Raw genomic sequence first — 16,736 nt, forward strand, 5'->3', positions numbered from 1 at the left:
GCGTCGTTAGCCCGAGGTCTTTGTCCTCGCAACATGAAGAAGGGGCATATATGCGGTGAGCGGAGGTGAAGTGACCGAAACTGCTCAGACGATGTCGATCTCTTCCTTTGGTAGCTTGGAATAATATCTCATGGGTATGATGTCGTTCCTTGCTCGTCATCACCGCAGAGTGCCTTCTGGGCAATGTCTGTTTCCCCGTGCCGCTGCCGCTCCTCTCGATAAAGGGGGCGAGGAACTCACACATTTCACGCGCGTTTGCACAGATGCGATTCATGTTTGCTTCGTGCTGCTTGTGCTCTACTGTTCAATCGATGAAGCTGCTACAGGGCGAAGCATTCAGTCATATATATACCGTTGGCACCCTCGTCTGCACGCCCCGTGCCAGGGGAGGCATCACTGTTCATTCGTCGACTCATGATGCATCATCATTCGTGTCACACCAAGCGATCTTCCTCCCAAAGAACCGTAAGCGAGAATGAATCATCCTGACGCAGCAGCGTGCGCCGTCCGCCCACGGGCCTATGCTGCGAGAAGTGACGGGCGGTGCCGCCGCTTCAATTCCTTTTTTTGCGACGTGAAGAAATCATGAGCTGTCACTCCCATTCGCTTGAAAAGGTTGGCCCGACTTGAACCTGGACTCTCCTCTACACCCGTGCTTTCGTCGTTCATTCTGTGCGACGGTCGAGCAAGTGTCACGTATTCGGACGTCAGACACGCCAAGCCGGGTGCAATGAGCCAGTATGAGTCATTTCCGCAACCACCCGAGTGCACGACGCCCTGTCATTCCCCTGTGCCACGGAACAGGTATCAGGCTGGGCTCTTCTGTAGGGCATGTCACCCGGGCCTTCGGTCGGCGGGAAGGGACGGCCGCGACCGATGTGGGGCCGCAGCGGTACACCGGATCCCGTGATTCCGCCGGCCCGTCCCCGCCTTCCGCGCCCCGAGAAACACCCGACTTTGGGGTTTACCAAGTCTTTTCCAGCAGCGCAGTTACACGTGCCTGGTGCAACGATCCAGACCCGGCAGCTGCCGCCGCTGGAGAGGCTGACGCACGGGCAAGCCCAAGGTTTGGCCCGGCAGCGGGCGCGAGGTTAGACGCCCGCGGGCCCAACGGACATACCGAGGGGCCTCGGAGGGAGGGGTGTGCTGGTGAGACTAGCCTGGCTCACTCCTCCAGGCGGGGCCGCATGGTGTGAGTTCAAGGATGGACGGTGCTGCGTGGCCGCTTTGGCAGATTCGCAGTCAAACTCCGCGAGGAGGGTACCGAATGGGCGAGCGGGCGTGCGGGCGCTGGGGGGAAATGGGAAAATTGGAACGACCGTGGCGGATCCTTGACGCTGCTGCTGCTCGGAACTGTCACCACTTTTCCGTGGGCAGCGAGTGCTGACGCGTGCGGCGCGTCGAGCCAGCTGCCATGGTCCAAACCCATCTCCAAGGCGCCGGGGACGCTACTTGAGAATAGAGAGGCGCTGCACTGCACACGCACACGCACACGCACACGCACACGCACACGCACACGCACAAGCCACCCACCCACCCGTCAGCCTTGACTGACATCATCATGGGGATGGCGGTCTTGCCGTGTGTGCGCGTGGCTGAGTCCAGGCTTTGGCCTGCGCCATCGGGGAAAAGCATGCGGGGTGCATGGAATCGGTGCTCAAGCCCATGCCAACTACCGTGATGCGCCTGAACAAGGAGGAGGAGTCGTGGACGTGTGCCAAAGACACGGCGCGGGCGCGTGTCCGTATTATCGGCAGGCCAGAAGTCTTCAACAGCGAGCGAGGCAAACCATGGCAAAGGGGAGCGAGGGACAGTGAACAAGAGTACACACATTGGCCACTCTATTCTTGGGTGAGGGTATAAGATAAGACAGGTCTCTCTAGCCGGAGCGGTCCTACATTTAGTCGGGGCGGTAAGACTTGTTCAAGCCGAGCGAGGGAGCGAGGCTCGGTCCATGTCTCGGGATACGCACTCGCATATAATAGACTCCACGTGCCCATGCTAGACACCCGTCTTCACGGCTGACTGGAACGCAGAACTTGGCTGGACTACAAATTCACGATTACATCTCGCCAAGTCGTTGGTAAACAAGCCAACGACCAACTAGCCGGCGCCCACTCTTCCGCTCGTCTCGTCGCCCTGTCAGCCCGCGTGTCGCAGTCGGCACCATCCAAGATGGAGGGCCTCTTGTCCCAGTCACCTGCTTACCTTGGGATAGTTAAAAGTACCTTGAGCGGCCATGTCGAAGCGTCATCATCTGCCAGAGCCACCGGCGACCGTCATCTGGCCTCCCCAGTCTTGGCCCTTGCTGACCTCCCCCGTTGCCGATTCGCCCTCGTGCTCCGCTTTGTTGGTTGGCCGGGTTTTTTGTTTACTGTAATTACTTCTTTTTTCGTTTCGTCCTTGGTAGGTATAGTGTCGCTGGTGCTCAGGCGCCCATCCATCCATCCATGCGTCCTTGCAATCAGGTCGTCGTTTGTTTAAAGTCTCTGGCCGCCGCCAACCTCTTTTCCGCCAATGAGCCGTCGTCGCACAAGATGCGGGAATGAAAAAGCGTAAAATAGAATCAAAACAAAATAGAACAGCATGGGCAAACAAAGGAGATGGACGCCACCCTTGGCACTCTGACGGGGCCGCCCGCCTGGATCCCGGTTAACCGCATCCGGCGCAGTCGGGCTCGGCAGGTGATCGAGCCGCCCCCCCTTCTCCTCGCGTCCGTGGCGGCGGCGTGAGAGGGCGAGACTGCTGAAACACGACCAACCAGGCGGCTTCTCCGGTGCCTCGGTTTTCCTGTGGCGACCCTGCTGGGGGATCAGAGGGGTCCTCGGCGATGGAGGGGCTTTGCCTGAATAATACAAAGCAGGCCCAGGTTTACCAAAGAGTAAAGACCTCTTGTCTGCCTCCATCCCATTTCCTGGTGTCACCCGTGGCCGAGCCTGTTGGTGAAACCCTTCGTGTAAGTGCAAATGCTTGTGTCTTTTCCCTTTCCTGTCGTTACGAGCCTGGCACACACACGTGTGATGTCCAAGTTCAGCCCCATCTGACGCTTCATCAGCAATTGACTGGATGATGCGCTGCGGCAAATCCTGGCTGCCGGCTCCAGTTTATTAGGCGTCGTCGTCGCCTTCGGACTGCCGGATTACCTAATAAACACCGGGGAGACTTTCACCTCCTCCCCTCCCCCTCCCCCTCCTTTCTCTCTCTCTTTCTCCTTTTCTCCACCCGTCATGCTCAGCAGCGCCTGCGCCGCCGCCGCCGCCGCCGCCGCTACTTCTGCCGCCGCCGCCGCCGCCGCCGCCGCTGTGCCTCCTCCTCCGCCTCACCTTCGACCTCCTCTCACCACCACCGCCAGCACCACCACCACCACCACCACCACAACAACTACTACACCTCTAACTTCTCCTCCTCCTCGACTTCTCCTCTCGCCGCCTCTTCCCTCTGCCACCAGACGGCGCTCGCCGCCGCCGCCGCCTCGACACCCGATCCCCGCCGCCTCCACGACGACGATGCCCGAGTTTCGCCACATGCGCAGCGGGAGCCTCAGCATCCCCGCTGCCGCTGCTGGCCCCGGCGCTGCCCAGATGATGGCCCGAAGTCCTCCCAGTGCGTCGTACCGCCTCGCGCCCGCCCTTGCCCCCGGCGAGCCCTCGATGCGCGACGCTCCCCAGCACCACCTCAACCATCATCACCATCGTCATAACTTCCTCCTGCCCCACCGCCAGCTCCCTGTCCCGGACAACCACCACCATCACCAGCACCGCCGACGCAAGAGCCGCGAAGACCCAAGGCCAGACTCCGCTGACCGGCGTGCCGTCACAGATACCTCGCACGTCCCCTGCAAATTCTTCCGCCAGGGCGCATGCCAGGCCGGCAATGCCTGTCCCTTCAGCCACGACATTGGCGCCTCGGCCGAGACGGTCTGCAAATACTTTGCAAAGGTCAGTTCTCTCTTTCTCGCCAACACCCCTTCCGTCGTACTCGCCCACTTACTTACTCTTCTCTCCCAGGGCAACTGCAAATTCGGCCCCAAGTGCGCCAACGTCCACGTTCTCCCCGACGGCCGTCGCATCAACTACGGCAAAAACGGCGTCACCATCGGCGCCGCGCCCGTAAACCTCGCCTCGAGGGCTTCTCCCGGCTCCGCCTCCCCGACCTCGGCCTCGGCCACCGCCTACAGCCACGGCGCCTCGGCCAGCGCCCTCACCTCGTCCCTCTACCAGTACCCGCCCGACGACCGCCATGTCTCCCAGCACCATGCCCACCACGGCCTCGACAGTGCCATCCCCGCCGTCGACATGCCCTATTCCCACTCCAACTACGACTCCCCGCGCGACGACGACGCCGCTCGCCTCGGCTTCGGCCGCTCTCCTGTCAACGGCAAGGGCCTGTCGGTCCTCGACGCCCCCCTGCCCTCGTCGTTCGACTCCAACGGCATCTCCAACGCCGCCCGCTTCCCCTCGGCCCCATGGCCCTCTTCCGTCCCGTCCAAGTTTGGCCTCGACTCGCCCACCTTGTCTCTGAGCAGCGCTCGCGAGTCACCGCGCACCTCGGAGACGCTCAAGCTGCTGCACACGTCGGCCTTTGGCTCCTCAGAGCACCTCGCCACCCCCACCGCCAGCAGCCCCCCCAACTCGCAGCCCGCCAACGGCGACGAGTACTTTGGCAAGCGAGCTATGCACTCGTCCAGGTACGCAAAGCCCAGGATGCTGAGCGCCAGCCTACCCAAGGCCGCCTCGGTCGACCGCGACTGGGAGGCTGGCTTTGCTTTTGGCGACGACGGCGACAATGTGCCCGAAAACTACGTACCCGAGAACCTGCAGGACCTTTTGACCCCCGCCGAAAAGGCCCGCCGTGGCTCCATGCGCGCCGACAGCGACCCCAGCGTCGACGGCCTATCCAAGTACGGCAGCCCCCTCGGCTCGAGCCCCAGCCGATGGGGCCCCCTCTTCCAGCGCCAAAAGGAGGAGGAGGACGCGACGCGAGCCGCGAGGACCGCCGGCTCCGCCTTTGGCCACGTCGGGAGCCCTCTGCGGAAGTCGACGCTGGCCCAGGAAATGGGCGACGGCTTCAAGGGCCACGCCGCCGCCGCCTCGCGCCCCTCTGCCTCGCGCGCCTGCAGTGAGTCCATGTCGGCCCTGTCCCAGCAGCTCCAGCGCAGCCGGCTCGATGACGGCATGGGCGGCTCGAGCCCGCTGCTACATCCCACGACGGCGCGGATATCCGGCGGTGGCATGGGCGCCATCGGCAAGGACCGCACCATGGAGCGCCACGTCTCGAGCGGCAGCGTCGGCTCGTCCATGACGGGCCGCTTCACCACGCCCATCGACGAGGAGGACCCCGCCTTTGTCTTCAGCATGGACGTCGACGATTCTGGCTCGGCCCGTGTGCGCAAGCGCGCCTCGGCCGGCTTAGCCCTGGGCGGTCTGGGCAGCTATGCCGGAGCTGCGGCCGGTAAGGGCGCCCACAGCAACTCCAAGGATCCCAGAGACGCGATGCCGATCGACGGGCGATGACGCCGACCAGGCAAGGGCACGTTTTCCCGTCCCGACGACTGACAAGGAGCGGGCAGCATCTGCACTAAAAACTGACGACTTTATGACTCCGGCACCACCGCGAGCGGGCCACTCCACTCCGGACTCCGTGGCGGCCCTTTTCGGCGGGCGGCACATCTGAGCGTGTGCTTGCTCACTCGCCTCGGTCTCTCATCTTTCTATGATTTCTTAATTGCATTGGCCCAGGAAAAAATATTACGAAGGATCAAAATAATCGGACATGTTTGCATATTTAAAACCAAGAACGAATACATCGGCATGGCTTTTCGGTTGCTTTCGTCTCATTTCTTTGCAGCCGGCAAGGTCGAGGGTCCTGCGCATGTGATTGGGAACGGCAGCAAGGCGACGGACGGCGAGCTTGTTGCTCTGGCTTGGCCCTTTCGCTCGGCTGGGCTGCGTGCAGGATGGGGACAGGGCAGACGAAGTCAGCGAACCAAGGCAGCGGTTCGCCTGTTCCGTGTCGTCTCCCCCTAACCCCCTACCCTCCACTGCACACCGTGTGCGAATTCCGGTGGATGACAGCTCGACGATACGACAGTGGTGGGGAAAGGGGAAAATGGGCAAGGCCAGTTGCTGACGACGTGACGAGACGGCTTCAGGGTGGCGCATGGGAATGCGGGATGGAAAAGGGGACATAAAAAGGAAACGGGGTTTATTTCATTTCATGTGATTTCACGTCGACGATCTGTTTCGTCTTGGTTTTTTGGGATGCTTGAGCTGGGACTGAGTGCGGACTGCGACGAGAGGACAACGGACCTAGTGTTGAAGCTGGTGCCGCCCGTTGCAGACAACGACCTGTTGCAGACGAGAAAGGTGGAACAAGAGTTGAGGGGATCGCATCGGAATGAAGACGTCTTGTCCGCTGCCGCCACCGTGATGGTCCAGTCGCCGGCCAATTCATCCACATGCCTCGTCGAGATGGCCAGCTGCTCTTTTCCTTGTCTGCATGTAAATACTCCAGCGTCCGCGCCAAAATCATGGTAAAGCACGTGCAGTCACCCGGTGGTGGGAGAGTCGACGGAGACGAGCCGCAGTGGCAAACGAGGAACAAAAAAAGGGTTCATCTTGTTGACATTCATACACGGGAATCCGTCACGGCGGCTCAACTGCGCCGCGCTCCCCACAGGCACACGCACACCCCTTTGCTTCGGGACCTGTGTATACCCATCGCCTTCAGCTCTGTGTGTTCCTGTCGTATCCTCCGCCGCCACCTCATCCCAACGTTCCGGAACCACGCATGACTTCTCTTCGCTTCCAAGCTTTCTTCCCAGAGGACCCCCCCACCGCTTGAGCCTGCAAATCGACCGCATGACACAGGGCGCCTTCAAAGAGGGCCATGCGTTGCCCAATATGCACCAAAAGAAAAGCCAGAATCCGTATCTAGATGCCAAGGCCGGCAAACTCGATGCGAGAGGAAAATTGTTGGTACAGCGGCGACGGGGGAGACGTGGTTCCGGAGGCATCGACGGCACCTCTTAGCTGGCGTCGGGCTGGTTCAGGATGTACTCGACTGCCTGGCTGACTGCGGGAGTCACGGCGCGTCAGCATGCGCCACTGTCAAGCATGGCATGGGTGAAGCATGTCTTGAGGAACGCACCTGAGTGGATCTTGTCGGCATCCTTGTCGGGAATCTCGATGCTGAATTCCTCCTCAATGGCCATGACGACCTCGACGGTGTCGAGGCTATCGAGGCCTAAGTCGTTGACGAAGTGGGCGGTGGGCTTGATCTGTGCAAAGGGGTCAGACGGTCCTGGTTATCGCGGGGGGAACAGTGTCGAGGGAGGCACGAGGCGTGGTGCGTACGTTGGCGACGTCGTTGACCTGGAGAGGAGAGTCTGCGTCAGTTATGGACGGTAGATTGACCCAGGTAGGGCACACCTTGTCGAAGCCCTGCAGCAAGCTCATGATACGGCCCTCGACGGCCTCCTTGTCCAAGCCGCCGCCGGCGCTGTACATCCTCACGGCGACGAGGTTCTGGAGGCGCGGCACGACGGGGCGAGCAGCGGCCAGCAATGACGTTTGCCTCACGGCGGCGGCGGGGCGAGCGACGGCGCGGACGGCGGGGGCGGCGACGGCGCGGAGGATGGCGGTGCGGAACATGACGACGGCGTTGACGAGAAAGGGGGTCGCGATTTGGCGGCGACGTTTGTTGTCTGGCGGCAGAGGAAAGGCTGTCGGTCGGAGGCTGTGACGGGTAAATTTCTCGGAGCTTTGCTGCCATGGAGGAAGCTGGCTGATTGGATACAGGCACGTGACGCCTTGCCGGGGAGCTGTGCGCCTTACATAATCGCCCTCTACTGTACGGAGTACATAAACAGCGAATGTTCATTGGCTGTGGTGTAAGTCGGCCCGAGTCGCCCCAAGGTTCGATTTCGTAACGTCAAAAATTGAGGCTCGGGTTTTCCAGCAACATCAACAGAACCCATCATCAACTCGAAAGCCACATGCTTCTCGCTCCATGGACCTCTGACAAACCGACTGTGCGCTCGACGACCACGGGCCGTGGAGCCTCAACCGCCTTCACCATGATCCGCACCCAGTGCGAGCAGACGAGGCCTCGCACCACTCGAGCTCACGGCCCCATTTCAGGTGGACTTCTGGCTCGTTGGCCCATTCCCCCGCGGATGGTCCTCAGGCGAGTGACAAAACCGAAGCGGCCAGGAAACAGCCCATGCCCCTCGAGGCCTGCCATCATCACACCCATTGACCCCCATTGACCGCGCTTCGTGGCCTTGCTGACGGGTCAGGATCCGCCTGCGACCCCTTGTAAAGGGGGGGGGGAGCTGCCGGATCATTCGACAAGAGCGGCTTGGGGCCGTTTCTCGTACGACACTCGGAGAAGCCATTCTGGTGGACCAAGGATCGGTGAGGCCGAGCTTATCCTGCCTCCTGGCCTGCGCCCATGTGCTGGAAACCAAAGGAAATCTATGAGTCGATGTACTCGCATGAACTGTCGAGTTGGTCAAGGACCAGCTGGCCATGTTCAGGGCGGGATCACTGGCCCTTTGTCTGTGGCCCCGTGGAGCCGGAACCTCGAAACTGTTGTGCGGCAAATTGGACGAACCGCCGTGCCTCTTTCGAGGGACTAACATCAGCATACTGCTCAGCGAGTGCGGTAACCTACTGTAAACAGATACAGATACGGTAGGTCGCAGCAGGATAGCTCTTCAAGCTACCTGCGCCGCTCGCACATTAAACTCTATCAAGAGGCGCTTCAAGTGGCAACGGCCCCGACTAACTTTGCAACACGAGCATCTGTGTCACCACCGCATCGTCTCATGCCAATTTCTTCGCATCCTGCTCAACTCCCCTACGGCCTCCGGTCGAGTTGCATGCCTCCTACAACCCTTGTCGCTCGACTGTCTTCATTTGCGAATTGAAGGGAACATGGTGCCATCGCAGCGGTCGTCTGAGCATGAGCTTCGTTCGGACCCTTGGCCCGAACGTGATATAAAACATGCGAGGCAGCCGGTCTCCTCGCGTCTTCTGCCCCAACCACATCGGTTCAAGATAGCAAGATACGTTTCCCGCCGCTGTCGCCTCCTTTGTATCGCTCAACGCGGCCTCGTCTCCCACCATGAAGTTCCCGACCGTCCTGCTCCTGGCCACAATCAGCCTGACGGTCGACGCCTGTATTCTCCCCGACGAGGAGGGCAGCGCAAGCGACTTTCATATGGGGCGCCGCCCTCAGAGGCGCGGCTCCATTCAAAGCCCAACCACTTCGGCCGGCTCTCCGTTGCCCACTTTTGCCGAATTCCCAATTGGCAAGGGTGACCGGTTCAAGAATGGATCGCATCCTCCCGTAGGCATCGGGGCCGCCGACCGGCCACTGAGATCGATCCTCAACATTCACGAGATCAAGTCGGGGCTCGAGGGCCTCGCGCGTGCGTACAGCGGCGACGTCAAGTACTTTTGCGCTCCTGAGCCAACCTTTCACAACCGCCAGCTTCACGGCTTAGCCATCGGGGACCCCAGGGTCTTCATCCTCAGCGGCATCCACGCCCGCGAGCGCGGCGGGCCCGATTACGTGCTCTACTTTGTGGCGGATCTCCTCGCCGCCCGCGCCCGGGGCACCGGTCTTCGATACGGCAACTTGACGTACACGAGCAGCCAAGTCCGCACCGCCCTGTCCGCCGGCCTTGTCGTCCTGCCGCTCGCCAACCCCGACGGCGTCGCCTACGACCAGCGCACCAACACGTGCTGGCGCAAGAACCGCAACCCTGAGGCGCGCGTCGCGGGCGGGCGCGGCGTCGGCGTCGACCTCAACCGCAACTTTGCCTACTTGTGGGACTACAGGCGCCTCTTTAACGTCTCGGCCGGCTTCGTCACCCCGGCCTCGGATAACCCGGAGAGCCAGCTGTTCCACGGCGCGGCGCCCATGTCGGAGCCCGAGACGCGCAACGTCGCTTGGGTGCTGCGGCGCTACCGCCGCCGGTTGTCGTGGTTCCTCGACCTGCACTCGTTTAGCGGCTGGGTGCTCTACGGCTGGGGCGACGGCGACCACGTCCAGACTACGGACCCACAGCAGAGCTTCATCAACGCCAACTACGATGGCATGCGCGGCGTCCCGATGCCCGGCTTCGATGACGTGGGTGCCGCGAATACCGCCCTTGGCAAGAGCAGCAACAACAGCAGCAACAACAGCCCCTATAGCGAGTTCATGGAGCCCGACGATCTGCGCGCCGAGCAGGCCGCTGCCGAGCGCATGCGCGCCGCCATGACGCGCGCCGGCACCACGCCCTACGAGGCCCTGCCGCTGTCGTGGGCGGCGGCCTCGAGCGGCTCCAGCCTCGACCAGGCGCGCGGGCCCTACTACGCGCACGAGTGCGGCGCCGCTCGCGTCCACAGCCTCGCTATCGAATTTGGCGGGCCCTCGGACAGCCCTGTGTGTCTCTTTTACCCGAACGCCGCCGCCTACCACGACTCGATGCGCCAGGTGGCCGTCGGCCTCATGGAGTTACTCCTTACGGCGGCGGCGGCGGCCGAGGACAACAACGAGCCAAAAACACGTAGATGCTAGGGGGCCAGGTCGGTTATCTACATTAGCATCAGGTCACTCGGAAAGGGGGAGACGAAGCATGGGATTGCCGTACGATGTCACTATAGTAATAGTTGCGGGTTGCATACGCGACTGTACCTCGATATTTATGCACCCGTTGCCGGCGTGAACTAATTTGCCGCGTTGAGAAGCTGTCCACGGCACGGCATCACCATCACTTGGATTCCAGAATCAGACAGCAATATATGTACAAACTCTTTTGCGTCGTGAATCTTGCCTCGCCCCCCCCCCTGATGGATGGTAATTGAGCCTCGACTCGGCCTGCTCTCCGTGCCGGCGCGCTCTACCCGTGTGCATTACAAAATGGAATCGAAAAGGCAGTATGGATAATGTCGCGCGTGGTTTTTGCGTGGCGGCTGGTCGTTCATCGGTAAGGCGAGTCGGCGCGGATGACGGCGGCCAGCTCAGGCTCCCACTTGTCTCCGTTGGACAGCAGTTTCTCTGCGGCGTCTGTGTGTTAGCCCGACAATAGACTTGAAAGGATGACGAGAAAACGCACCTTTGTTGTACAGCAGCTCCTCCCTCGTCTCGGTCGCGTACTCGGCGTTGGGGCTCTCGACAATGGCGTCAACGGGGCACGACTCCTGGCAGAAGCCGCAGTAGATGCACTTTGTCATGTCGATGTCGTAGCGGGTTGTGCGGCGAGAACCGTCGGCGCGCTCCTCGGCCTCGATGGTGATGGCCTGAGCAGGGCATATCTGCGAGGGAATGGGGCATGTCAGTAATGCGGTGGCTGAGGGCGCGCATGAGGCCCGGCCAAGGTGCTGCGGGGGCGAAACTCACCGCCTCGCACAACTTGCAGGCGATGCATCGCTCCTCGCCCGAGGGGTATCGTCGAAGGGCGTGCTCGCCACGGAAACGGGGGGAAATGGGGCCCTGTGCTGGGGTCAGCGGACTGCAGCAGCCCTAACGCTTTCGTTGCTCTGTTTATCGACAATCGTTACCTTTTCAAAGGGATAGTAAATTGTGTAGCTGCAGGATCAAGGCCATCATCAGCACGGCTCGTCTCCACACGGGGCATACTCGAGGGAGCTGACGTACGGAGGGCGGAAGAATTGCTCGAGCAGCAGGTACATGCCCCTGGCCATCTCGGTCATGAGGAAGAACTTGCCCATGCGGTCCAGGGTGCTGTCTCTGTCCCAGGGCCACTCGACATGCCTGCTGGTCCGGAAGTTGGCGGGCGGGGGACCCTTGGGCGTCGCATATCCACGCTGCTGCTGCTGCTGGGAAGCAAAGACTGTCCGGGCCGCAGCCGCGATGGAGGTGCCGTGGGCCGAGGCAAGCTGTCGCCGCGCGAGCATGGCCGTCGAGGTTCGCAGGGCCTGGGCCATGGCGGACCGGTTCCCTGTGGTCGGGGTTCGCGCGATTGGTGCCGATGGCGAGGCGGGGGGTGAGGGAGAATAGAGGCGGCGGCGGCAATGGGAGTCGAGGCGAGGGTGGCGATGGGTTGACGTGCAGGGCTTTTGCCAGTGTACCTTCCAGCTTTCCATTGCGGTATTACATTACTCGGGCCGTAATTGGCTGTTGCGATGAGCATGCCTCGGCACGTGATGTGCAACTTTGTGTGGCTATAGGGTAGCTGGCCCAAGGTAGGGAGAGTCGAAGGCCTAATCAGGAAATGGGAGCCACAACAGGTGCCTCAAATGATTTTCTTTCAAGAGAATAAGAGTAGAAACAAGGACTTGACGTAGATTCTCTTTTTACCAAGGCGTGGAAGGTAAATCACTGTCCGTGGATGATATGAATGCAGAAGCCCGCCTGTTTAGGTGTCCGAAAAAGACCTAGAGTTTTGTAACAGAGTGCTGACTTGCTTTAGATTGCGGGCCATCTCGATTCTTCAAGTTGTTCCATATCCACTTCTGCGAGTACTCTGGGGATTACTTTGAGCCCTGCTGCTGGCGTCCTCCAGAGAGGAGTCGAAGTCCATGCTTCCTTGCTTATCGCGAGCGGCAACTTCACACTCTTCGAGAGTCGAGACGATAGGTGTTCGATATTACTATTAACTTGGATGACGCGCTATAAGAGCAAAACCAGGAATCGATCGGTTTCTTCCCTCCGCACTTTACATAACTATTTTAAAATTTTAAAATAAAACTCGGCCCTCAACGAAGTCGACGACTCTCGACTACTCAAGTTTCTCTATTCCTATCGAAGTGTTGAGCGATAGTCTATGCTAAAGCGCTGACACGCTGAAAGACAGAAAAGTGTGAACGAAGTGCCCATCCTTCTACCGTCCTCAAAGATATTAGCTCCATCAATCAGACCGTTATTCATTCAGGAGCTAACGTTTACAGGAGGCCAGGACGACTCGACCAGCGGAGAAGCTGCCACTCGACGGAGCAGAGAGAGGTAAGCCAAAAGAAGCAGCTCTTTAAGCATGTTCGACGCTGTCTCGTAAGACGGAGTCTATTTATCGTGCTGCGAGCCGGAGAATGGCAACATGATTCAACGTCGTGGAACTAACCCGACGGACGGGGCATTATGGTGGCTGCGAGTAAACAGGGCGTTGTCTATGTCAGGGCTGCTGGTTTGATCAGTTATGAGTATAGAAAAAGTACCGAAGCTGCTTTTTGCGTCGCCCAATGTTTCAGGTTGAAGATTCATACGGATGCCAGCTCTTAGCCGTGGAAGACAGGATCTACTACTACTTAGTCTATCAATCATATGCAGCGTTAGCATCTACGTGAAAACGTAATCGCTTCCGTCGTAATGGAGGAACCAAGTCAGGGCGAGAAAGGGTGGCGAAATTGAGCCACATTCGCTGGCTTCGCTTGCAGCAAACCACCCTATCCGCGCTCGGTGGAGCACCATGAATTTGGAGCCTAGATAAAGCGCAGTGACATGAGCTGGAATGTTACAAGGTGCAAGTTTGGCAGCGGCCACAGGCTGGAGTCACGTTGAAGATAAAAGGGTCGAACCGTACGGGAAGTGATGACAAGCGCCTCTCTATCGCATGTTTCTCCGTTTGGGCAATGTAGCCTGTTTTAGAGAGTTGCTGAACTCGGCAGCAACTATAGGTTTCTAAAAGGGTTGTGTCATTTGAGACCCTGAATGTCCGCAGATGCTGGTCTAAGGCAGCACTATCACGCTAAAGGGTTATATCGGATCCCAGAAACGCAGAGGTGGATTATAACAATGCTTACACTCCTTCAATGCACGTGAAAGCAATCTTTATGCCTATTATTTCCTCATTCCAGCGACACAAAGATTCTATTGATGATCCAACGATAGAAGCTCCCTGAATTTCATACCACATTGTCGTCAGGAAGGCCTCGGGCTCTCTCGTAGCCATTCTCGCAGGATTGGCTGCCGCGATAGTTGCAAAAGACCTACAGGCTCTTCACCGAGTAAGGACGCTGGATCCCCTAGCACTAACGATCTTGTTTACATACCTGTATCCATATAGAATATGATGCTAAAAAGATGTTTTCATCTCGGTAAGTTGAGGCGAGCAGTGGTGGAACCACGTGCTATGCGGCAGCGTATGTGTTTCTATCCCAATGTTGGCATTTGCGCGGTCAGTGTGGGCGGTGTGCTGAATTAAGGAATTGAAAGTAAGTGCATCAATGCCTCAGAATGGATTTTGGAGCCAGTTGCGGTTGAGAATGGTCGGCGGGGAGTTGGCATGAAAGATCTGGTTAATAGATTCCTACATTACGCAGTTTAAGCATTGCAAGGGCGGATGACAGGCCTGTTTCTGCTTGATGGTTGACCTTGAGCAGTGCGGAGAGAATGCAATTGCGTACTTCTTGCAGACTGAACTACGGCGTGTACCTTGTTTCTGTCTCGTCCACTAAGAATAGAGAGCGTATGCGAGAACAACTGCAGAGCCCACCAAGGACTGCGTTAGCCTACTCCAGACGAGGTTTCAGCCGCCCGTTCGGGACAAAGTTCAGGGTCAGGCTTGTCTGCACTGCCATGAGACGGGATTGCATTCTTATGCCTGCGTCTAGGCATAGCGGCTGCTCCGGCAAAGGGGTTAAAGCGGATCGAGCTCCACCTATATGTACCCAGACTCGTCCATCTTGTTTCAGTCATGCCATGACAGACGCAGGCAGCATGAAAGCAAATACGCCCAGCCTGCAGACTTACTGTGCCTGCTTAGGCGAGCTTAAAGATGTTTGATCCGGATGTCTAGACTCTATCGCTTATATTGCTCGGGCGCTATAAGTTTGGAGGCGCCCGCTTGAATATTTTCAGCTGGGATACTCCGATTGAGTAGTGGGATTTCCGAGGCCTCGATGTATGGGTATAATTCGAGGGCCTGTCGAGATAAAACTTTTGATCTATCACAAGAAACGCCAAGAGATCGAATCATGTGCCTTGACTATCGTGGAGACGAACAAGCCAATATGGAGCCCTCTGACTATACGGTACGCATGGTCTCAATAATGGCGTGATGTGATCCCCGAATGCGGACAAACCTTCTCTCGGTTCTAGGGACAGATGGCTTTATCTCAGAGCATCCTCGACAAACTTGTCCCGCCCGCCGAGGAGATAAACACGGTATACAACCATGGCTCGCCAACGCCGGCTACCATAAGATCGCGTCCTCGCCGCCGTTGTCATCTGCGCACTGGTGGTCCTGAACGCATGTATTTACTTGCCCAAGCTGCGCTGCCAAGGTTCAGACGCCCAGCCATCGTCACGGCTGTCAACTCGACTCTCGGCTTCGGAAACGTCTACGTCGTCTCCAAGGAGCATTGTCCGCGCCGCAGGAACCCCATCCAGGCCGCCAACGTCACCGACCTGCAGCTTACCGTGCCCATACAGCCCAACTGGACCGCCGCCGACGTCGCCCAGATTAGGCAGTCTCAAAACTCGACGATAGGCCGGGGCTCGTTGCTCGCCTGGCTGGGCCACTTATACGCACTGCGACAGTACGCGACCACCTCTTTGTCGTGCCTGTGACATGATCTCAAAACACTAACCTCGGCCAGGTTCCTCGAGACCGACGATGAAACCGCGCCGTTCCTCGAAGACAATGTCGACTGGGATATTCGTCTGCGCTCGGTGCAGGTGCCGCTTGTGTCCTCAGCCATGCGCACGATGTTCCCTAGCGCGGTGGACTATCCCTACGGCAATGTGGCCGAGCGGGACTTTCTATATCTCGGCCATTGCGGCGACTACTGGCCTGGCATAGACGATGGGTTCGAAAAGGGTCACGTCAAGCCCGACGACTTGGCCGCCACGCCGCACATTTTCCTGGCCGACACGTCGCTCTCGAGCCTCAACAGGCTGCACCTGTGGACCGCGTCGCTGCTGGAGAACCTCGGGGTCCCCCAACACACGCGCCTGGTGCACCGCTCACGCTTCCCGCTGTGCACCTTCTCATATGCCGTCACGCGCGCGTCGGCTCGCCGTCTGCTGGAGGAGCTCTCCACCCCGGAGCCCTCGGGGCTAGGCTTCAAGACCTTTGACGTCGCCCTCCTTGTGGGATGCCGCGACCAGGGGCTGCGCTGCTGGACCGTTAATCCGGAATTGTTCCACCGCGTCTACGGGCAGAGCGGCATCATGGCGGGCTTGGTTCGCGGACCGGCCCTGGCACCAGTGGAGATGGCAGGCAGGGTCCAGGCAGAGCTATGCGGCGAGACGTCCAACATCGACTGCGGCTTCTCGAATGGCGCGTTTGGCTTTGAGGAAGGCGACGAGCTCCACGTTGAGTGGCTGAGGCGCGAAGTCGGTCGCGAGGGGAGATGTGCCAAAGCGAGAGCAGTGCGCAGCTGATGATGCAAGAGTTTGGATGTCAGTTTGTCATGATTGTGCTCGAACAATGGCAGCTGCTGAGACAACTGGGCTTCGCAGGAAGCAGGCCCTAACATGGACGAGTGCAGCAAAGTCTCGATACCAAGTGTAAAGCTATACGGCGCTAAGTTGCAAGAAAATGAAAGCAGGCCACGGGGTCGGATAGATTGACGGAGCTCAAGACAGCATAGACACAGCCCAGAGAGTCTATCGCGGATCACGCCATCGTTTATACTCGGCCAAACGCAAGTACAGTCTCTGAACTTCGTGCGTGAGCTGGTCGTGAGCCTCGAAGCCTGCAATATCTGGAGGAAGCTGTTTGAGAGTGGAAGCGCCGGACCACCAGTGTCACGGCAATTTTCAGAACCAGGCCGGCAATC

General features: G+C 59.1%; 5 protein-coding genes across 5 annotated transcripts; 3 read left to right on the forward strand and 2 right to left on the reverse strand.

The window, feature by feature from the left end:
- Positions 1-3,227: 3,227 nt before the first annotated feature.
- Positions 3,228-5,513, forward strand: HRG_08338 (spindle poison sensitivity protein Scp3; the record flags this gene model as incomplete). The annotated part of the gene is made up of 3 exons (XM_044866809.1): positions 3,228-3,639; positions 3,820-3,938; positions 4,008-5,513. The coding sequence occupies 3 exons, from the start codon at positions 3,228-3,230 to the stop codon at positions 5,511-5,513; spliced, it is 2,037 nt and encodes a 678-aa protein (XP_044717696.1).
- A 1,514-nt stretch (positions 5,514-7,027) lies between these two features.
- HRG_08339 (phosphopantetheine attachment site domain-containing protein) lies at positions 7,028-7,652 on the reverse strand (the record flags this gene model as incomplete). The annotated part of the gene is made up of 5 exons (XM_044866810.1): positions 7,028-7,074; positions 7,150-7,279; positions 7,356-7,373; positions 7,431-7,526; positions 7,581-7,652. 5 exons carry the CDS (start codon positions 7,650-7,652, stop codon positions 7,028-7,030), a joined length of 363 nt encoding a protein of 120 aa, XP_044717697.1.
- A 1,477-nt stretch (positions 7,653-9,129) lies between these two features.
- HRG_08340 (zinc carboxypeptidase domain-containing protein) lies at positions 9,130-10,572 on the forward strand (the record flags this gene model as incomplete). The annotated part of the gene is made up of 1 exon (XM_044866811.1): positions 9,130-10,572. One exon carries the CDS (start codon positions 9,130-9,132, stop codon positions 10,570-10,572), a length of 1,443 nt encoding a protein of 480 aa, XP_044717698.1.
- Positions 10,573-10,975: 403 nt separating this feature from the next.
- Positions 10,976-11,942, reverse strand: HRG_08341 (4Fe-4S binding domain-containing protein; the record flags this gene model as incomplete). Its single annotated transcript, XM_044866812.1, has 5 exons — positions 10,976-11,052; positions 11,111-11,309; positions 11,395-11,487; positions 11,556-11,583; positions 11,653-11,942. The coding sequence occupies 5 exons, from the start codon at positions 11,940-11,942 to the stop codon at positions 10,976-10,978; spliced, it is 687 nt and encodes a 228-aa protein (XP_044717699.1).
- Positions 11,943-14,927: 2,985 nt separating this feature from the next.
- Positions 14,928-16,338, forward strand: HRG_08342 (glycosyltransferase family 25 protein; the record flags this gene model as incomplete). The annotated part of the gene is made up of 3 exons (XM_044866813.1): positions 14,928-14,984; positions 15,052-15,491; positions 15,552-16,338. The coding sequence occupies 3 exons, from the start codon at positions 14,928-14,930 to the stop codon at positions 16,336-16,338; spliced, it is 1,284 nt and encodes a 427-aa protein (XP_044717700.1).
- Positions 16,339-16,736: the final 398 nt, after the last annotated feature.

Source organism: Hirsutella rhossiliensis, assembly GCF_020360975.1.
Source record: "Hirsutella rhossiliensis strain HR02 chromosome Unknown scaffold00010, whole genome shotgun sequence".
NCBI lineage: Eukaryota > Fungi > Ascomycota > Sordariomycetes > Hypocreales > Ophiocordycipitaceae > Hirsutella > Hirsutella rhossiliensis.